The sequence below is a fragment of the Bombina bombina genome, chromosome 2, assembly GCF_027579735.1.
Source record: "Bombina bombina isolate aBomBom1 chromosome 2, aBomBom1.pri, whole genome shotgun sequence".
Lineage (NCBI taxonomy): Eukaryota > Metazoa > Chordata > Amphibia > Anura > Bombinatoridae > Bombina > Bombina bombina.
The window spans coordinates 583,538,531-583,561,762 of record NC_069500.1 but is presented as its reverse complement, the minus strand read 5'-3'; the positions used below and the strand labels follow the sequence as shown (position 1 = coordinate 583,561,762).

The 23,232-nt window shown below is 39.9% G+C and overlaps 1 protein-coding gene across 4 annotated transcripts in view; it reads left to right on the top strand.

Moving 5' to 3' along the window:
- VPS13A (vacuolar protein sorting 13 homolog A) overlaps positions 1–23,232 on the top strand; it is a 767,672-nt gene that overhangs the window by 727,388 nt on the left and 17,052 nt on the right. For all 4 annotated transcript variants that reach the window (XM_053702484.1, XM_053702483.1, XM_053702481.1 and 1 more), the window contains exons 69-71: positions 9,525–9,610; positions 10,100–10,223; positions 12,782–12,856. In XM_053702484.1, the coding sequence (XP_053558459.1) occupies positions 9,525–9,610; positions 10,100–10,223; positions 12,782–12,856 (285 nt within the window). The remainder of the gene's footprint in view (positions 1–9,524; positions 9,611–10,099; positions 10,224–12,781; positions 12,857–23,232) is intronic.

The following is a 23,232-nucleotide window of genomic DNA, read 5'->3' as shown; positions in this document are numbered from 1 at the left end:
CTCGATCCGGGACCGGATCTAGTGGGGGGCAGACTTTCTCTCTTCGCCCAGGCTTGGGTAAGAGACGTCCAGGATCCCTGGGCTCTGGAGATTGTTTCCCAGGGATATCTTCTGGATTTCAAAGCTTCATCTCCAAAGGGGAGATTTCATCTCTCACAATTATCTGCAAACCAGATAAAGAGAGAGGCATTCTTACATTGCGTTCAAGACCTACTAGTTATGGGAGTGATCCACCCAGTTCCAAAGGAGGAACAGGGGCAGGGCTTCTATTTAAATCTGTTTATAGTTCCCAAGAAAGAGGGAACTTTCAGACTAATCTTGGATCTCAAGATCCTAAACAAATTTCTCAGGGTCCCATCCTTCAAGATGGAGACTATTCGAACCATCCTACCTATGATCCAGGAGGGTCAATATATGACTACCGTGGATTTAAAGGATGCTTATCTACATATTCTGATATACAGGGATCATCATCAGTTTCTCAGGTTCGCCTTCCTAGACAGGCATTACCAATTTGTGGCTCTTCCCTTCGGGTTAGCCACGGCACCAAGAATCTTTTCGAAGGTTCTAGGGTCCCTTCTGGCGGTTCTAAGACCTCGGGGTATAGCAGTAGCCCCTTACCTAGACGACATCCTGATACAGGCGTCAACTTTTCATATTGCCAGGTCCCATATGGACATTGTTCTGGCATTCCTAAGGTCTCACAGGTGGAAGGTGAACGAAGGAAAGAGTTCTCTCTCACCTCTCACAAGAGTTTCCTTCCTAGGAACTCTGATAGATTCAGTAGAAATGAAGATTTATCTGACAGAGGTCAGGTTGTCAAAACTTCTAACTTCCTGCCGTTCTCTTTATTCCATTTCTCGTCCGTCAGTGGTTCAGTGTATGGAGGTACTCGGATTAATGGTAGCAGCAATGGACATAGTTCCGTTTGCTCGCCTACATCTCAGACCACTGCAACTTTGCATGCTCAATCAGTGGAATGGGGATTACACAGATTTGTCCCCTCTACTAAATCTGGATCAAGAGACCAGGGATTCTCTTCTCTGGTGGCTATCTTGGGTCCATCTGTCCAAGGGAATGAGTTTCCGCAGGCCAGAATGGACTATAGTAACGACAGATGCCAGCCTTCTGGGCTGGGGTGCAGTCTGGAACTCCCTGAAGGCTCAGGGTTCGTGGACTCAGGAGGAGGCCCTCCTTCCGATAAACGTTCTGGAACTAAGAGCGATATTCAATGCTCTTCAGGCTTGGCCTCAGCTAGCTGCGATCAGGTTCATCAGATTTCAGTCGGACAACATCACGACTGTAGCCTATATCAACCATCAGGGGGGACAAGGAGCCCCCTGACAATGTTGGAGGTTTCAAAGATAATTGTATGGGCAGAGGTTCACTCTTGCCATCTCTCAGCTATCCATATCCCAGGAGTAGAGAACTTGGAGGCAGATTTTCTAAGTCGGCAGACTTTTCATCCGGGGGAGTGGGAGCTCCATCCGGAGGTATTTGCCCAGTTGATCCAACTTTGGGGCAAACCAGAACTGGATCTCATGGCGTCTCGTCAGAACGCCAAGCTTCCTTGTTACGGGTCCAGGTCCAGGGATCCCAAGGCAGCGCTGATAGATGCTCTAGCAGCGCCCCTGTCCTTCAGCCTGGCTTATGTGTTTCCACTTTTTCCTCTGCTCCCTCGTCTGATTGCCAAGATCAAGCAGGAGAGAGCTTTGGTGATCTTGATAGCCCCTGCGTGGCCATGCAGGACTTGGTATGCAGATCTGGTGGACATGTCATCCTTTCCACCATGGACTCTGCCACTAAGGCAGGACCTTCTACTTCAAGGTTCCTTCAAACATCCAAATCTAATTTCTCTACGTCTGGCTGCTTGGAGATTGAACGCTTGATTCTATCAAAGCGTGGTTTTTCCGAATCAGTCATTGATACCTTAATTCAGGCTCGAAAGCCTGTCACCAGGAAAATCTATCATAAGATATGGTGTAAATATCTTCATTGGTGTGAATCCAAGGGTTACTCATGGAGTAAGGTCAGGATTCCTAGGATATTGTCTTTTCTCCAAGAAGGATTGGAGAAGGGATTGTCAGCTAGTTCCTTAAAGGGACAGATTTCTGCTCTGTCTATTCTTTTGCACAAACGTCTGGCTGAGGTTCCAGACGTTCAGGCGTTTTGTCAGGCTTTAGTTAGAATCAAGCCTGTGTTTAAACCTGTTGCTCCGCCATGGAGTTTAAATTTAGTTCTTAAAGTTCTTCAAGGGGTTCCGTTTGAACCTTTGCATTCCATAGATATTAAGCTTTTATCTTGGAAAGTTCTATTTTTAGTAGCTATCTCTTCGACTCGAAGAGTTTCGGAGTTATCTGCTTTACAGTGTGATTCCCCTTATCTGATTTTCCATGCAGATAAGGTAGTGTTACGTACCAAACCTGGGTTTCTGCCTAAGGTGATATCTAATAAGAATTTCAATCAGGAGATTGTTGTTCATTCCCTATGTCTTAATCCTTTTTCAAAGAAGGAACGTCTATTACACAATCTTGATGTGGTTCGGGCTTTAAAGTTTTATTTACAAGCTACGAAAGATTTTCATCAAACATCTGCTTTGTTTGTTGTCTACTCTGGAGAGAGGAGAGGCCAAAAAGCTTCGGCAACTTCTCTTTCCTTTTGGCTAAGAAGCATAATTCGCTTAGCTTATGAGACTGCTGGCAAGCAGCCTCCTGAAAGAATTACAGCTCATTCTACTAGAGCAGTAGCTTCCACATGGGCTTTTAAACATGAGGCCTCTGTTGAACAGATTTGTAAGTCGGCGACTTGGTCTTCGCTTCATACCTTTTCTAAATTCTATAAATTTGATACTTTTGCTTCTTCGGAGGCTATTTTTGGGAGAAAGGTCTTACAGGCAGTGGTGCCTTCCGTTTAAGTTTCCTGCCTTGTCCCTCCCTTCATCCGTGTCCTAAAGCTTTGGTATTGGTATCCCACAAGTAATGGATGAACCCGTGGACTGGATACACCTTTACAAGAGAAAACAAAATTTATGCTTACCTGATAAATGTATTTCTCTTGTGGTGTATCCAGTCCACGGCCCGCCCTGTCATTTTAAGGCAGGTGTTTTTTTATTTTTAAACTACAGTCACCACTGCACCCTATAGTTTCTCCTTTTTTTCTTGCTTGTCTTCGGTCGAATGACTGGGGGTGGCAGTTAGGGGAGGAGCTATATAGACAGCTCTGCTGTGGGTGTCCTCTTGCAGAAGGAGAATATCCCACAAGTAATGGATGAACCCATGGACTGGATACACCACAAGAGAAATAAATTTATCAGGTAAGCATAAATTTTGTTTTTTTGTGGGGTGTCGGGTAATTTAAGGCTGTTGTGCCTTTCGAAGGGGCCGCCTTTTTGTACCCACCCCCTTTGTTTGCATTCAGTGTCCTCTATAGCTTGGGTATTGTTGTCCCAAAGTAATGAATGCAGCTGTGGACTCTTCCTGTTTAAGAAGAAAAACATAAATTATGCTTACCTGATAATTTTCTTTTCTTCTGACAGGTAGAGTCCACAGCTCCCGCCCGCGTTTTTTCTATGAAGTGGCAGTAAATTTTTGTTCTTCTGGCACCTTTTTCACCCTGATATTTCTCCTACAGTTCCTTGTTCCTTTGGCAGAATGACTGGGGGATGAGGGAAGTGGGGGAGGTATTTAAAGCCTCTAGCTAGGATGTCTTTGCCTCCTCCTGGTGGCCAGGTTCTGAATTCCCAAAAGTAATAAATGCAGCTGTGTACTCTTCCCGAACAAAAGAAAATCATCAAGTAAGCATAATTTATGTTTTTTGGAGAAATCGTTGTAAAAACAATACTTTGTCCTGAAAATTCAGGAATTTAGCAATAACCGGCCTATGTTTAGAAATGCTTTTAGGAAGTTTCCCCAGTCTGTGTACTCTCTCGAGTATAGTGGGTGGGGTTGGGGAGGTAATGTTCATTAACTGTGGGAGGGTGTGTGTCATAAATGTCATCAGGTCCTCCTGTTGATTACTTTCCGGGAGACCAATGACTCTGATATTATTTCTACTTGATCTGTTTTCAAGTTCCTCTAATCTATGCTGTAGTTTAACTAGATCAATATGATTACTCTCTATCTTGGAGTCATGTTACATCGTCCAGATCAGAGATCCTCTGCTCAACCTCCTGTATTCTTTTGGAAAACTGTATGACTTTCTTTGTAAGTGAAAAAAGGTCTTGCTTAATTTCTGTTCTGAGTGAGTCAAATTTAGGAGTCAAGGCTTCAATTATATTGTCAACCAATGTTTGAGAATCCCCTAGTATCCATATGCTTTACTGTATTAATTGCTTCAGGATGAATTTCCACCAGGGTCTCTGACATTTTTATTCTTTCACTCTCTATGCTTAGATGCCAGGTCTGGATAGGGTTTGTTAGTAGGGGGGAGTGGGGTTAAAAATGTATCCATATACGGTGACTATTACACACAAGAAAAGCAATCCGGTGTATGAGTGAGATTATTATATAGAGAAAAAGAAAAAAAAAAGGGGGGGAGTGTAAGAAGTGAAAAATAAGAGTGAGATCAACTATTGTGATTTATTGATTGAAGATTTAGTTAAGTGACGGTGTGAGAAAGACCAGTAAATGGCACAAAAACACTCAGCTAACCAAATTGTGTTGAAGAAATAATTAGTTATAACTCGCTACAGGGAGTGAAAGGCCCTTGGTAAGATAGCGCCCTAGATCAAGGTCCACGCCTACTGGCGTCCTCTGATGCCGCTTCCCAAGTCCCCTGCACCACCTTCAACCCTAGATTGTTCCACACCTTGAGGCTGGATGAACTCGACTTAAGATAGGCATGAATAGGTAAAAACTCAGGTGAACAACTCTAGATTGATAATGAGCACCTTATTTCTTCCCTACGAGGGGAATGGGTATATAACCGATAAAAGACAGTGGGTGGGGGGGGGTAGCTAGAACTGACCTGTCCCAGTTAAAAAAATATTATAATGGGAGCTGAGTTTAGTGGGATCCCTAATTTAAGTATGTTCTAGCTAATCAGTAGTAGTTAAACCTACCTCTGTGAACAAGCTGTGGGAAAAAAAACGCTATCATGAATATACATTCTCATACACAGATGAGTAGTATTCTTAATACAGAAATTTACAGCGCTTGACGAGATGAGACTGGGCTACTTGTGTCATCACAGGTTCATAGAAAAAATCAAGCACATAACATGCAATAAAAAGAATAAAAAAAGTCCAGCAAAGAAAAGTAAACAGAAGAGGGGGTAGGAGAGATAGACTAGAGCCCACTACCTTCTACGATTCCTTGTCCTAATTCCCCCTCTCTTATTTTCTCCTTCCCCTCACCGCCACCTCTGGGGGGAAGAGGGTAGTGGAATAGTAAGCCGATATGCGCTTCAGGGGGGCTCAGGGCTCTGAAGAGTAGTGAATTAGATATTAATAATAGAGTCCTGGGGATATGAATTTATGAAAATGAGAATAAGCAGTGTTATTGGTCTAGACCAGGCTTGGTATGACAGAGCAGTACCTTTGGAATAACATAAGCCCCGTTAACTACTCACAATTTAGGTATTCTCATCAAAAGTGTTGCCAGCAGAGTTGACTAATCTTAGGCTTTAACCCTTGCTTTATGATGTGATCTGAGTTCCGTGGTTAAGCAGGGAGGGAGACTCAGCAATGACTCCTTATAACAATGTGAATCAAGGAGAAAGGTAGTAGAACGGATCAGCAAGCCCTCTGATCCGGGATTGCAAGTAGCGACAGTAGGTAGTCCTCTTATGACTGCCAGCTAATTAACTCCCCATAAGACTGAAAATGATACAGCCCCGGGACTCAGGGGTGAGCTTCCAGAGTGTATTGCCTTGTGTGGTGTTACCGGTGAAAAGGATGGTGATAGTCCTCACGCAGCACCAGTGAGAAGGGGGTGGGTCGTCTGAGGAAAATTAGACCAGGCCGCAACAACACTCCGGACTGAAACCAAATGCCTCGCTTTCCCCGGAACCAGCGGATTGCTTGGACCCTCTCTCGCAACAACTGTTGGAGGGGGTAGGATGGTTGGACGTGCTAGGTGTAGTAGCCGGCAGACAACAGGAAGTGCTGGTGGTTCTTGCCCCGCCGTAGTAGCGCAGATCTAGAAGCACTTATAGGGGAACTGGATGACTCTATTGCTCACAACCTTTGCCAGCTAAGTAATCCACCTTAGGTCTGGGAATGAAACAGCCCCAGGGGTCAGGGGTATTTAAGAACAGTTTTCTGATGACTCTGCTAGTGTTAATTATTTAGGTTTACTCAAAAGTGCAAATTCTTTTATTTGTGATGCTATATTTGATATCATGAATATTAATATCAAAAGCATGTCTTTGGCAGTCCTTGCCAAGAGAGCCTTATGGCTTAAATCCTGGTCTGCTGATATGGTCTCAAAATCAGGATTATTATCTCTTTCCTTTCAGGGAAAGAAGTTGTTTGAGTTTAGATTCTATAATATATACTGTTACTGGAGGTAAAGGGGCTTTTCTTCCTCAGGGCAAAAAGCCCAGAGGCAAATCTAAAGCTTCTAATCATTTTTGTTCCTTTCGGCAGAATAAGGAACAAAAGTTTGACTTCTCTGTTCAGAAGCAAGGCACCTCTGGCTTAATCTGGAGACCTAGTGCTAACTGGAACAAGTCAAAGCAGGGTGAGAAATCTATCCCGACTACTAAAACTGCATGAAGGTGCGGCCCCTCGATACAGAAGTTCTGGTAGGAGCAGGTTAAGTTTTTTTCAGGAGGCTTGATTTCAGTCTGTTCCAGATACCTGGGTTCTGAATATAGTTTCACATGTATATCGAATAGGATTCAGAACAAGGCCTCCCAGAGGAAGGTTTTTTCTTTCTAATGTTTCAAGGAATCCTGTGTAAGCTCAAGATTTTTTCAAGTCTGTCTCAGATCTGAAAGCTATGGGAGTGATTTTTCCTGTTTTGCAGGAACAGGGGAAGGGATTTTATTCAAATATCTTCATTGTTCCAAAGAAGGAAGAAACTTTCAGACCAGTTCTGGATCTATAAGCTCTGAACAAGTTTATAAGGATTCCATCTTTTAAAATGGAAACTATTTTGACTATTCTGCTCTTTGTTCAGCAAGGTCAGATTATGTCCACAATAGATGTAAAGACAACTGGTTTAAATGCCCAGTTGTCTTCCTTGGCTTCTGCCGTCAGACCTTCTGTCTCAAGGTCCATTTTTCCATCCAGATCTCAAGTCTCTGAACTTGATGACATGGGAATTGAACGTTTAATCCTTAGATGTAGGGGTTTTCCTGATTTTGTGATTAAAACCTTAATTCAGGCTCATAAGCCTGTAACTAAGAGAATCTATCATTAGGTCTGGTGAGCATTTATTTATTGGTGTATCATGATCATGGTTTTTCCTGGCATTCTTTCCGAATTCCTAGAATTTTGCTGTTCTTACAGGACGGTCTGGCTATCTCTGGCAGATTTCTGTTCTTTCAGTTTTGTTCCATAGGAAGATTGCTAATCTTGCTGATTTTTCATGGTTTTGTTCAGGCTTTGGTTCGTATTAAACCTGTAATCACGCCAATTTCTCCTCCATGGAATCTTAACCTGCAGGCTTCTCCTTTTAAACCTATCCATAAGATGGATATTAAACTGGTTGAAACTTGAGATTCACAAGGCTTGCTTGGAGGCAGGTCATCCTCCACTGCTGCGGATTACTGCTCATTCTAATAGATCAGTGGCTACTTCTTTGGCGCTTGATCAGTTCTCCCATTTACTGCTGCTAGGGTGCCCTTTTTTACTACACTAGTGATTTGACAGCTCTAAAAACATAAAACCCCTTATTTGAGTGCTAGGGACCCCTCTTTCACATGAAGGCTTTTAGAGTATATTTCTATGGGGTGGTTAATAAATGCCTCTTAGGAGTTACTAACAATCACCTTGCAGGACAACTCATGTGAAAGAGAAAGATTGGTGCATTCAATTAAAGAGTTGCATGTCCATCTGTGTATTTTGAGGGCCTTTTTTGTCCATATGTCTATGGTTCTGTAATTAGCATCACCTCATAGCAAAAAGGGTGTGTGAACCCTCATCCGAAAGAGGGTCCTGATCATGGATTATCATGTTGTTTGCCTACAAGTAAGAGAAGCATGTGAGCATTCATTAAAAATAAGGGAGTCATCCTCTTAGGGGCCTATTTAACAAATGTCTGTCCGACATGATTCGATCAGCGGATCATGTCCGACGGACATTGCTTATGCGGACAGCAATACGCTCTCCCCATTCAACATTCCACCAGTAGCTCTTGTGAACTGCTGGTGCAACGATGCCCCCTGCAGATTTGCGGCCAATCGGCCACTAGCAGGGGGTGTCAATTAACCCAATCGTATTCAATTGGATTGATTTCCTGCGATGTCTGTCTGCCTCCTCAGAGCAGGCAGACAGGTTATGGAGCAGTGGTCTTTAGAAACACGGAGCTTGATAAATGGGTCCCTTATTCTTAAATTGTGGGAAGATATGGGCTTTGTAATATCTTCCTTCATTAAAAACTCCCTGGTAGTCAGTGGTGCTGGCGATTCTCTTCTTCCAAATGAGAGGCCATTTGTCTATGTAACATGGAGGGGATAGGGCGTTGGTTAGAGCCATAACTGCATTTTGGCTGACATTGGAGTTGATAAATATTTTTTGCGAGTGCATTTAATTCTCAATAGAAGCATTTTTGTAATGTACTTGTTTTAGCAATATTGCTTCTAGGAAAATGAAGTTTCAGAAACATATGCTTCTCTGCCCAATGGCTTGCATGCAGCAAACAAATCATGGCTGACAATACTCTTCATGAGCAGATGTAGTGTTTGTGAACACAGGATATGCAAAAAAGGGCTCTAATACAGCTAAAACTAGTACGTTCCAAATTGCTTCTTATTCAAAATTTCAGCTTTGACTATTTGACTTTTAAAATAACAGTGACTCACTATTAAATAAGGGAGCAATTTTATTTACATTTATTTTTAAATACCAGCGTTTTTGCACCTCAATAAAGATCTTGACCTTAAAGAATTTTAGTGACACCACAAAAACAAAATCTACACTAAAAAGTGTTAGACCTCAGTTTAAAAAAAAAAACAGAAGTGAAAATGTCCTTATATGTAACTGCTGTCTAATGGCCTGATGGTCAAAAACTTGTCGGCATGGAGAGAAATCACACAAAATCTTTGGGGTCTGTTTGTTATATATAATGTATTGGTCCTGGGTTCTGGGTGTGAAGGAGACAAACGGCTCTCAAGGTTACATTTGTCTCTTTCAGAGACCTCACAGTACTGACCAGGTTTCTTAGATCATCTCGCCAGAGCCACGAGCTTTAGTTTATTAGGCCCTGAGTGTAAAAACAACAAGAAGAACCAGGATTCTGAAGTGTAGAACTCACTTTCTCCTGTTGTTTTTTGTTGTTGTTGTTTTTTAAACAAATCCAACCTCAAATCACTTTTCGCTTTTTTATATACTTTATCATTTTATGTATTCTGTCTTCTAGAAAATTGAAAATGGAAGATTTGCCAAGTCTAAATATTTTGCACACGCTATGGTCAACAACACAGACTTACTAATGGTGATGAAGAGGTATGTGTTTCCCTTTATTCGCTGCTGAGGAAATCCCTGCACCACACTGTATATTCTGTATGTGTCTTCACTTAGCATTTACAGATTTCAGAATAATTTGTTGTAATTACAGCTGGAAGTGAACAAACTCCACGAGAAACATAATGTTTTTTCTAAAACCTTTTTAGGAATTTGCATGGGTATAAAGTAGCCTTATATACAAATAGGGTCAAAATTCCCACTATCAGTATGTTCAGGTTGTAATTATCAGCACTTTGTTAGCTATTTAAAATTAAAGACCATTTTTGAGTACGTAGTTTTGAAAATGTTGGAGCATTAAAAACTCTCTGGTTCATTTATATTATCCTGTTTAACAAATGCTAAACACTTACTTAAGGCTCAGATATCATTATTGACCTTAAATATTACTGACATTGTGTAAGGGCGCCATTTTGTTTGTTCGCTGCAACTATACAATATAGCTAATGGGTGCACTTTGCCTTTCCCCAGCGGTGTTCTGTTTGTGACAAAGGGTACATTTGGCCAGCTTACCTGTGAATGGCAGTACAGTTTTGATGAATTTACCAAAGAGCCGTTTATTGTTAGTGGTAGAAGACTACGCATTGAAGCAAAGGTACTGTATGCATTTTTTTAGTCAAAATAATATTTAGAACTAAAAAATGAATTGTTTATTTTGTTCTGAGTATAAAGCTCCTCATACACTTGGTTCTTTTAGAGAAACAATTTGATCCACTATTTAAAAGAGAATAAAGCACCCATTCTTAAGAAAGAAAATACTATTGTTTTGATTAAATGGCCTTAAACATACAAGTACTTGATTAAAGGGACAGTTTACTCCAGAATTTTTGTTGTTTTAAAAGATAGATAATCCCTTAATTACCCATTCTCCAGTTTTGCATAACCAACACAGTTATATTAATATATATTTTACCTCTATAATTACATTGTATCTAAGCCTCTCCAGACTGCCCCTTTATTTCAGTTCTTTTGAGAGACTTGCATTTTAGCCAATCAGTGCTGACTCCTAGGTAACTCCACGGTAGTGAGCACAATGTTATCTGTATGGCACACATAAACCAGCGCTTTCTAGCTGTAAAAAAAAAATCCCTCAAAATACACTGAGATAAGAGGTGGCCTTCGAGGGCTTAGAAATTAGCATATGAGCCTACCTAAGTTTAGCTTTCAAGAAAGAATACCATATGAACGAAGGAAATTTGATGATACAAGTAAATTGGTTTAGAATTGCATGCCCTAACTGAATCATGAAAAAAAATTTGACTTAGACTTTCCCTTTAAGAAGAATACTTGTGATTGCAGTTTAAATATTTTATTATTTCCCTCTGCCCTCAGTGGAACTGCAGCATCACAGAATCAGCAGCTCCAATCAGTTTATGTAGCAGTATGATGTATTTAAAGGGACAGTCAAGTCAAAATGAAACGTTCATGATTCAGAAAGGGCATGCAATTTTAAACAACTGTCCAGTTTAATTTTATCATCAAATTTGATTTCTTCTCTTGGTATTCTTTATTGAAAGCTAAACCTAGGTAGGCTTATAAACTCATTTCTAAACCCTTGAATGCCGCCTCTTATCTCAGTGTATTTTATATGTGCCATATAAATAACATTGTTCTCGTGCCTGTGGAGTTATTTATGAGTCAGCACTGATTGGCTAAAATGCAAGCCTGTCAAAAGAAATAAAATAAGGGGGCAGATTGCAGAGGCGTATATATAAAAGGTAATCACAAAGGTAAAATGTATATTAAAGGGACAGTCTAGTCCAAAATAAACTTTCATGATTCAGATAGGGAAGTTAATTTTAAACAACTTTACAATTTATTTTTATCAACAATTTTGCTTTGTTCTCTTGGTATTCTTAGATGAAAGTTAAATCTAGGAGGTTCATATGCTAATTTCTTAGACCTTGAAGACAGCCTCTTATCTGAATGCATTTTGACAGTTTTTCACCACTATAGGGTGTTAGTTCATGTGTCTCATATAGATAACACTGTGCTAACGCACGTGGAGTTACCTAGGAGCCAGCACTGATTGGCTAAAATGAAAGTCTGTCAAAAGAAGTCAAATAAGGGGGCAGTTTGCAGAGGCTTAGATACACGGTAATTACAGAGGTAAAAAGTGTATTAATATAACTGTGTTGGTTATACAAAACTGGGGAATGGTAAATAAAGGCATTATCTATCTTTTTAATTAATAACAATTCTGGAGTAGACTGTCAATTTAAGTAAATAAACAAAGTTGTTCCATTGGAGGCCAAAAAACAATTAGAAAATTGGGTGTATTAAGTTAACCTATATTTGAAAAAACGAGATGTGTGTCTCAAATCACATGGACTTTAAAATACAGTAATTTTTAGGTGATATTCTCTTTTACAAAACATAGGGATAGATTTAAAAGCAGCGGATGCTGCAATCTGCCCCCGATGTTTCCTTAACTCGTCCGCCACCTCTGAGGTGCCGGACTGCAATCGTCCCGATCCGATCGGGATGATTGCCACCCCCTGCTAGCGGCTGATTGGCATTGCATTTGATAAAGCGGCCCCATAGTATTCACCAAAAAAAAAATAGCCTGCATGTTGTACTTATATTTTGCTTGTTAAAAAACTGCTGTAATACCTAAGATATAAAGGTATTGCCTTAATATTCTAAAGTACCAGTGTATGCTATCTGCGGCTTCTTCTTTTTTTAGTTATGATCAAAAAAATGATCCATTTATATTTAACAATACAAGTTAACAATGTCACCCTTCCTCCAACCGTAGTTGTGCACACCATTATTCCTTTAGAGATTATCGATGATGTCTGTCAGAGAAGTATTCCCTGTAACACAATCATGATTATTTTTGCAGCTTGTTGACTTAAACACTGGCTGAAATTGCTTAGATAATTCTTGGCAAATCTTTGCATAGAATGATCTATTGTAAGCAACATTTCCAAATGCAAAGCAGTGCATGTTTACTGTACAACCTGCTCTTTCAACAGCTCAGGCTTAAAGTGCAATGAAAGCAATCATGGCTTCTTAACTTCCTATACAAACTGGCAAACCCTGGTGTTTATTAGCAATGCCTGGCATATACCATTAGATTCAATAATAAAATAATCCGAACAACTGAGTAATAAAACAGTTTGTTACATTTGATGTTGCTTTACTCCTTAGGAAAGAGTCAAATCTGTTTTTCATGCCAAAGAATTTGGAAAAATAATCAACTTTAAAACTCCAGAGGATGCCAAGGTAAGTAAATCAATTCATTATTATTTATTTATTTTCTTCTTTTTTTTTTTTCTCTTAATACTTGGCACAGTGTATTACAATAGTTTTTTTTATTTTTTAAAGTGATCCTTTTATTAGTTATTACTATTAATTTGTATTCTTTTCCTCACTACTTTTTAAAGAAAAACTTACGTAAGAAAATGACAAAGATTTATTTGTTTAGAATCAAAATATTGATGTATGTTTCTAACGAAAGAGAAAGTATGTATTAGGTTCTGCTTTATGGTGAGTTTTCACTGAGTGATGTGAAGAAGAGAGAAAAAAGGGAGCAGCTCTGAAAAATGGTAAAAAACATAATTTATGTAAGAACTTTACCTGATAAATTCATTTCTTTCATATTAGCAAGAGTCCATGAGCTAGTGACGTATGGGATATACATTCCTACCAGGAGGGGCAAAGTTTCCCAAACCTCAAAATGCCTATAAATACACCCCTCACCACACCCACAATTCAGTTTAACGAATAGCCAAGAAGTGGGGTGATAAAAAAGTGCGAAAGCATATAAAATAAGGAATTGGAATAATTGTGCTTTATACAAAATCATAACCACCACAAAAAAAGGGCGGGCCTCATGGACTCTTGCTAATATGAAAGAAATGAATTTATCAGGTAAGTTCTTACATAAATTATTTTTTCTTTCATGTAATTAGCAAGAGTCCATGAGCTAGTGACGTATGGGATAATGATTACCCAAGATGTGGATCTTTCCACACAAGAGTCACTAGAGAGGGAGGGATAAAATAAAGACAGCCAATTCCTGCTGAAAATAATCCACACCCAAAAAAAAAGTTTAATGAAAAACATAAGCAGAAGATTCAAACTGAAACCGCTGCCTGAAGTACTCTTCTACCAAAAACTGCTTCAGAAGAAGAAAATACATCAAAATGGTAGAATTTAGTAAAAGTATGCAAAGAGGACCAAGTTGCTGCTTTGCAAATCTGATCAACCGAAGCTTCATTCCTAAACGCCCAGGAAGTAGAAACTGACCTAGTAGAATGAGCTGTAATCCTCTGAGGCGGAGTTTTACCCGACTCAACATAGGCAAGATGAATTAAAGATTTCAACCAAGATGCCAAAGAAATGGCAGAAGCTTTCTGGCCTTTTCTAGAACCGGAAAAGATAACAAATAGACTAGAAGTCTTTCGGAAAGATTTAGTAGCTTCAACATAATATTTCAAAGCTCTAACAACATCCAAAGAATGCAACGATTTCTCCTTAGAATTCTTAGGATTAGGACATAATGAAGGAACCACAATTTCTCTACTAATGTTGTTGGAATTCACAACTTTAGGTAAAAATTCAAAAGAAGTTCGCAACACCGCCTTATCCTGATGAAAAATCAGAAAAGGAGACTCACAAGAAAGAGCAGATAATTGAGAAACTCTTCTGGCAGAAGAGATGGCCAAAAGGAACAAAACTTTCCAAGAAAGTAATTTAATGTCCAATGAATGCATAGGTTCAAATGGAGGAGCTTGAAGAGCCCCCAGAACCAAATTCAAACTCCAAGGAGGAGAAATTGACTTAATGACAGGCTTTATACGAACCAAAGCTTGTACAAAACAATGAATATCAGGAAGAATAGCAATCTTTCTGTGAAAAAGAACAGAAAGAGCAGAGATTTGTCCTTTCAAGGAACTTGCGGACAAACCCTTATCTAAACCATCCTGAAGAAACTGTAATATTCTCGGTATTCTAAAAGAATGCCAAGAAAAATGATGAGAAAGACACCAAGAAATATAAGTCTTCCAGACTCTATAATATATCTCTCTAGATACAGATTTACGAGCCTGTAACATAGTATTAATCACAGAGTCAGAGAAACCTCTTTGACCAAGAATCAAGCGTTCAATCTCCATACCTTTAAATTTAAGGATTTCAGATCCTGATGGAAAAAAGGACCTTGAGACAGAAGGTCTGGTCTTAACGGAAGAGTCCACGGTTGGCAAGAGGCCATCCGGACAAGATCCGCATACCAAAACCTGTGAGGCCATGCCGGAGCTACCAGCAGAACAAACGAGCATTCCTTCAGAATCTTGGAGATTACTCTTGGAAGAAGAACTAGAGGCGGAAAGATATAGGCAGGATGATATTTCCAAGGAAGTGATAATGCATCCACTGCCTCCGCCTGAGGATCCCGGGATCTGGACAGATACCTGGGAAGTTTCTTGTTTAGATGAGACGCCATCAGATCTATTTCTGGAAGTTCCCACATTTGAACAATCTGAAGAAATACCTCTGGGTGAAGAGACCATTCGCCCGGATGCAACGTTTGGCGACTGAGATAATCCGCTTCCCAATTGTCTATACCTGGGATATGAACCGCAGAGATTAGACAGGAGCTGGATTCCGCCCAAACCAAAATTCGAGATACTTCTTTCATAGCCAGAGGACTGTGAGTCCCTCCTTGATGATTGATGTATGCCACAGTTGTGACATTGTCTGTCTGAAAACAAATGAACGATTCTCTCTTCAGAAGAGGCCAAAACTGAAGAGCTCTGAAAATTGCACGGAGTTCCAAAATATTGATCGGTAATCTCACCTCCTGAGATTCCCAAACTCCTTGTGCCGTCAGAGATCCCCACACAGCTCCCCAACCTGTGAGACTTGCATCTGTTGAAATTACAGTCCAGGTCGGAAGCACAAAAGAAGCCCCCTGAATTAAACGATGGTGATCTGTCCACCACGTTAGAGAGTGTCGAATAATCGGTTTTAAAGATATTAATTGAGATATCTTTGTGTAATCCTTGCACCATTGATTCAGCATACAGAGCTGAAGAGGTCGCATGTGAAAACGAGCAAAGGGGATCGCGTCCGATGCAGCAGTCATAAGACCTAGAATTTCCATGCATAAGGCTACCGAAGGGAATGATTGTGACTGAAGGTTTCGACAAGCTGCAATCAATTTTAGACGTCTCTTGTCTGTTAAAGACAGAGTCATGGACACTGAATCTATCTGGAAACCCAGAAAGGTTACCCTTGTCTGAGGAATCAAAGAACTTTTTGGTAAATTGATCCTCCAACCATGATCTTGAAGAAACAACACAAGTCGATTCGTATGAGATTCTGCTAAATGTAAAGACTGAGCAAGTACCAAGATATCGTCCAAATAAGGAAATACCACAATACCCTGTTCTCTGATTACAGACAGAAGGGCACCGAGAACCTTTGAAAAAATTCTTGGAGCTGTAGCTAGGCCAAACGGTAGAGCCACAAACTGGTAATGCTTGTCCAGAAAAGAGAATCTCAGGAACTGATAATGATCTGGATGAATCGGAATATGCAGATATGCATCCTGTAAATCTATTGTGGACATATAATTCCCTTGCTGAACAAAAGGCAAGATAGTCCTTACAGTTACCATCTTGAACGTTGGTATCCTTACATAACGATTCAATATTTTTAGATCCAGAACTGGTCTGAAGGAATTCTCCTTCTTTGGTACAATGAAGAGATTTGAATAAAACCCCATCCCCTGTTCCGGAACTGGAACTGGCATAATTACTCCAGCCAACTCTAGACCTGAAACACAATTCAGAAATGCTTGAGCTTTCACTGGATTTACTGGGACACGGGAAAGAAAAAATCTCTTTGCAGGAGGTCTCATCTTGAAACCAATTCTGTACCCTTCTGAAACAATGTTCTGAATCCAAAGATTGTGAACAGAATTGATCCAAATTGAAAGAACGTAACCTGCCCCCTACCAGCTGAGCTGGAATGAGGGCCGCACCTTCATGTGGACTTAGAAGCAGGCTTTGCCTTTCTAGCAGGCTTGGATTTATTCCAGACTGGAGATGGTTTCCAAACTGAAACTGCTCCTGAGGATGAAGGATCAGGCTTTTGTTCTTTGTTGAAACGAAAGGAACGAAAACGATTATTAGCCCTGTTTTTACCTTTAGATTTTTTATCCTGTGGTAAAAAAGTTCCTTTCCCACCAGTAACAGTTGAGATAATAGAATCCAACTGAGAACCAAATAATTTGTTACCCTGGAAAGAAATAGAAAGTAGAGTTGATTTAGAAGCCATATCAGCATTCCAAGTCTTAAGCCATAAAGCTCTTCTAGCTAAAATAGCTAGAGACATAAACCTGACATGAACTCTGATAATATCAAAAATGGCATCACAGATAAAATTATTAGCATGCTGAAGAAGAATAATAATATCATGAGAATCATGATTTGTTACTTGTTGCGCTAAAGTTTCCAACCAAAAAGTTGAAGCTGCAGCAACATCAGCCAATGATATAGCAGGTCTAAGAAGATTACCTGAACACAGATAAGCTTTTCTTAGAAAGGATTCAATTTTCCTATCTAAAGGATCTTTAAACGAAGTACCATCTGACGTAGGAATGGTAGTACGTTTAGCAAGGGTAGAAATAGCCCCATCAACTTTAGGGATTTTGTCCCAAAATTCTAACCTGTCAGACGGTACAGGATATAATTGCTTAAAACGTTTAGAAGGAGTAAATGAATTACCCAATTTATCCCATTCTTTGGAAATTACTGCAGAAATAGCATTAGGAACAGGAAAAACTTCTGGAATAACCACAAGAGATTTAAATACCTTATCTAAACGTTTAGAATTAGTATCAAGAGGACCAGAATCCTCTATTTCTAAAGCAATTAATACTTCTTTAAGTAAAGAACGAATAAATTCCATTTTAAATAAATATGAAGATTTATCAGCATCAATCTCTGAAACAGAATCCTCTGAACCAGAAGAGTCATCAGAATCAGAATGATGATGTTCATTTAAAAATTCATCTGTAGGGAGAGAAGTTTTAAAAGATTTTTTACGTTTACTAGAAGGAGAAATAACAGACATAGCCTTCTTGATGGATTCAGAAACAAAATCTCTTATGTTATCAGGAACATTCTGCACCTTAGATGTTGAAGGAACTGCAACAGACAATGGTACTTTACTAAAGGAAATATTATCTGCATTAACAAGTTTGTCATGACAATTAATACAAACAACAGCCGGAGGAATAGCTACCAAAAGTTTACAGCAGATACACTTAGCTTTGGTAGATCCAGCACTAGACAGCGATTTTCCTGTAGTATCTTCTGACTCAGATGCAACGTGAGACATCTTGCAATATGTAAGAGAAAAAACAACATATAAAGCAAAATTGATCAAATTCCTTAAATGACAGTTTCAGGAATGGGAAAAAATGCCAAAGAACAAGCTTCTAGCAACCAGAAGCAATGAAAAATGAGACTTAAATAATGTGGAGACAAAAGCGACGCCCATATTTTTTAGCGCCAAATAAGACGCCCACATTATTTGGCGCCTAAATGCTTTTGGCGCCAAAAATGACGCCACATCCGGAACGCCGACATTTTTGGCGCAAAATAACGTCAAAAAATGACGCAACTTCCGGCGACACGTATGACGCCGGAAACGGAAAATAATTTTTTGCGCCAAAAAAGTCCGCGCCAAGAATGACGCAATAAAATGAAGCATTTTCAGCCCCCGCGAGCCTAACAGCCCACAGGGAAAAAAGAGTCAAATTTTTGAAGGTAAGAAAAAATGAATAATTCAAATGAATAATCCCAAATATGAAACTGACTGTCTGAAAAATAAGGAAAGTTGAACATTCTGAGTCAAGGCAAATAAATGTTTGAATACATATATTTAGAACTTTATAAACAAAGTGCCCAACCATAGCTTAGAGTGTCACAGAAAATAAGATTTACTTACCCCAGGACACTCATCTACATGTTTGTAGAAAGCCAAACCAGTACTGAAACGAGAATCAGCAGAGGTAATGGTATATATAAGAGTATATCGTCGATCTGAAAAGGGAGGTAAGAGATGAATCTCTACGACCGATAACAGAGAACCTATGAAATAGACCCCGTAGAAGGAGATCACTGCATTCAAATAGGCAATACTCTCCTCACATCCCTCTGACATTCACTGCACGCTGAGAGGAAAACCGGGCTCCAACTTGCTGCGGAGCGCATATCAACGTAGAATCTAGCACAAACTTACTTCACCACCTCCATCGGAGGCAAAGTTTGTAAAACTGAATTGTGGGTGTGGTGAGGGGTGTATTTATAGGCATTTTGAGGTTTGGGAAACTTTGCCCCTCCTGGTAGGAATGTATATCCCATACGTCACTAGCTCATGGACTCTTGCTAATTACATGAAAGAAATGGTATGAGGATAACAGTAAAATGTAATACACATATTCAATTCTCAAAAGATTCTACAGTATCTCAGAGAAAATGGAAAGGTCATGCAAATCAACTTTTTCTTCTAAAACGGAGAGAGTCCACAGCTACATTCATTACTTTTGGGAATTCAGAACCTGGCCACCAGGAGGAGGCAAAGACACCTCAGCCAAAAGCTTAAATACCTCCCCCACTTCCCTTATCCCCTAGTCATTCTTTGCCTTTCGTCACAGGAGGTTGGCAGAGAAGTGTCGGAAGATTAAAGTTAGTCTCTTATGGAGGGTAGTACTCTTCGGAATGGGACTGGAGTTTTAAGTAGTCCTGTCAGCCCCTCAGTGAGAGCTTGGATGAAAGTTAGAGTCCGGAGATGCAGGGTGAGTCTTTGGGTTTTTGGAGCTTTGCAACTCGAGTTGTTGGTTCGATCCAGCTGTTGGGGCTGGTTTTACATTTTATGGCCTGAGGCCTATGGATTGGTTGAGCTTTGACCGTGTTCTTCTCCAGATCTTGTGACCTCTACATAGGTGGAGATTAGAGGAGTTTTTTACTCAGCGTGTTCCGGCTTCCCTATTTTTATAGGGGGATGGGTTCTTGCACTTCTGGAGGGTTCCCTCTGTGGGAGTCTCCTGGGGCAGTTTCTAACGTGATAGGTTAGTGTTCGTGACTGGTGCCTTCTTGTCTTGTGTGTCAGAGTGGGAGCCAGGAGCTCCATCTGGAGCACGATAAGTGCTTATGCTGCTAATTGTTGGCAGTTCTGGGGAATATCTGTTTATTCTGCGATCACTCTTTCATGAGTGCAGGCTGCGTGAGTTAGGGGTTCTGCTCTGTCTTCGGGGTCGTCTTTGGCTATTCTGGATCCTTTGGACTTTATCCAGATTGGGGTAGGGGTTCTTCCCTATATTAATTCTGGTAGGTTGTTGAGTTTATCTCTATTCTTTTTTTCTTGTCTTGCTGCAACCTACGGTTGCGCCTGATTGATGCTATGGTTCCCTTTTTTACTTTTCAACTAGTTGTTGAGATTTTGGATCTCTTGTTGAATATTCTCTTTCCTTTTCCCTTCTGGGAATGTGTGGAATTGGTACGGGCTTAGAGCCGGTGGGTCTAGTCTCTTTGGGGGCTTTGTGCTCGGGGGAACTCTAGTGCCTTTGAGCGGTCTCTATCTGGGCCTTGCTGAAACTAACTGTTGGGCAGTTACTTAGTCCTTTCAGTCCTTTCTCTTGTAAGATGTATCGAGTCCACGGATTCATCCTTACTTGCGGGATATTCTCCTCCCTTACAGGAAGTGGCAAAGAGAGCACCCACAGCAGAGCTGCCTATATAGATCCCCCCTTAGCTCCACCCCCAGTCATTCTCTTTGCCTACTCTAAGTAACTAGGAAGTGCAGAGCGAGTGTGGTGACAAAAATGTTAGTTTTTTATTTCTCAAGCAAAAGTTTATTTTAAATGGTGCCGGTGTGTACTATTTACTCTTTGGCAGAAAAGAGATGAAGATTTCTGCAAGGAGGATTATGATCTTAGCACGTTGTAACTAAGATCCACTGCTGTTCTTACAAGGGCTGAAGAGTACAGGAAAACTTCAGTTGGGGGAACGGTTTGCATGCTAAGCTGCATATGAGGTATGTTCAGTCTATGTTTCTTTCATGTAATTAGCAAGAGTCCATGAGCTAGTGACGTATGGGATATACATTCCTACCAGGAGGGGCAAAGTTTCCCAAACCTCAAAATGCCTATAAATACACCCCTCACCACACCCACAAATCAGTTTTACAAACTTTGCCTCCTATGGAGGTGGTGAAGTAAGTTTGTGCTAGATTCTACGTTGATATGCGCTCCGCAGCAGGTTGGAGCCCGGTTTTCCGATCAGCGTGCAGTGAATGTCAGAGGGATGTGAAGGGAGTATTGCCTATTTGAATTCAATGATCTCCTTCTACGGGGTCTATTTCATAGGTTCTCTGTTATCGGTCGTAGAGATTCATCTCTTACCTCCCTTTTCAGATCGACGATATACTCTTATATATACCATTACCTCTACTGATTCTCGTTTCAGTACTGGTTTGGCTTTTTACTACATGTAGATGAGTGTCCTGGGGTAAGTAAGTCTTATTTTCTGTGACACTCTAAGCTATGGTTGGGCACTTTTATATAAAGTTCTAAATATATGTATTCAAACATTTATTTGCCTTGACTCAGGATGTTCAACGTTCCTTATTTCAGACAGTCAGTTTCATATTTGGGATAATGCATATGAATAAATCAATTTTTTCTTACCTTAAAATTTGACTTTTTTCCCTGTGGGCTGTTAGGCTCGCGGGGGCTGAAAATGCTTCATTTTATTGCGTCATTCTTGGCGCGGAATTTTTTGGCGCAAAATTTTTTTTTGTTTCCGGCGTCATACGTGTCGCCGGAAGTTGCGTAATTTTTGACGTTTTTTTGCACCAAAAGTGTCGGTGTTCCGGATAAAAAAAATATGGGCGTCACTATTGTCTCCACATTATTTAAGTCTCATTATTTATTGCTTCTGGTTGCTAGAAGCTTGTTCACTGGCTTTTTTTCCCATTCCTGAAACTGTCATTTAAGGAATTTGATCATTTTTGCTTTATATGTTGTTTTTTCTATTACATATTGCAAGATGTCCCACGTTGACACTGAGTCAGAAGATACTTCTGGAAAATCGCTGCCTGGTGCTGGATCTACCAAAGCTAAGTGTATCTGCTGTAAACTTGTGGTATCTGTTCCTCCAGCTGTTGTTTGTACTGATTGTCATGACAAACTTGTTAATGCAGATAATATTTCCTTTAGTACTGTTACATTACCTGTTGCTGTTCCGTCAACATCTAATACTCAGAGTGTTCCTGTTAATATAAGAGATTTTTTTTCTAAATCCATTAAGAAGGCTATGTCTGTTATTCCTCCTTCTAGTAAACGTAAAAGTCTTTTAAAACTTCTCATTTTTCAGATGAATTTTTAAATGAACATCATCATTCTGATTCTGATAATGGTTCTTCTGGTTCAGAGGATTCTGTCTCAGAGGTTGATGCTGATAAATCTTCATATTTATTTAAAATGGAATTTATTCGTTCTTTACTTAAAGAAGTCCTAATTGCATTAGAAATAGAGGATTCTGGTCCTCTTGATACTAAATCTAAACGTTTAAATAAGGTTTTTAAATCTCCTGTAGTTATTCCAGAAGTTTTTCCTGTCCCTGATGCTATTTCTGAAGTAATTTCCAGGGAATGGAATAATTTGGGTAATTCATTTACTCCTTCTAAACCGTTTAAGCAATTATATCCTGTGCCATCTGACAGATTAGAGTTTTGGGACAAAATCCCTAAAGTTGATGGGGCTGTCTCTACTCTTGCTAAGCGTACTACTATTCCTACGGCAGATAGTACTTCCTTTAAGGAGCCTTTAGATAGGAAAATTGAATCCTTTCTAAGAAAAGCTTACTTGTGTTCAGGTAATCTTCTTAGACCTGCTATATCTTTAGCGGATGTTGCTGCAGCTTCAACTTTTTGGTTAGAAGCTTTAGCGCAACAAGTAACAGATCATAATTCTCATAGCATTATTAATCTTCTTCAACATGCTAATAATTTTATTTGTGATGCCATCTTTGATATCATTAGAGTTGATGTCAGGTATATGTCTCTAGCTATTTTAGCTAGAAGAGCTTTATGGCTTAAAACTTGGAATGCTGATATGTCTTCTAAGTCTACTCTGCTTTCCCTTTCTTTCCAGGGTAATAAATTATTTGGTTCTCAGTTGGATTCTATTATCTCAACTGTTACTGGAGGGAAAGGAACTTTTTTTACCACAGGATAAAAAATCTAAAGGTAAATTTCGTCACAACAAGGAACAAAAGCCTGATCCTTCATCCTCAGGAGCGGTATCAGTTTGGAAACCATCTCCAGTCTGGAATAAATCCAAGCCTTTTAGAAAACCAAAGCCAGCTCCTAAGTCCACATGAAGGTGCGGCCCTCATTCCAGCTCAGCTGGTAGGGGGCAGATTACGTTTTTTCAAAGAAATTTGGATCAATTCCATTCACAATCTTTGGATTCAGAACATTGTTTCAGAAGGGTACAGAATTGGCTTCAAGATAAGGCCTCCTGCAAAGAGATTTTTTCTTTCCCGTGTCCCAGTAAACCCAGCGAAGGCTCGAGCATTTCT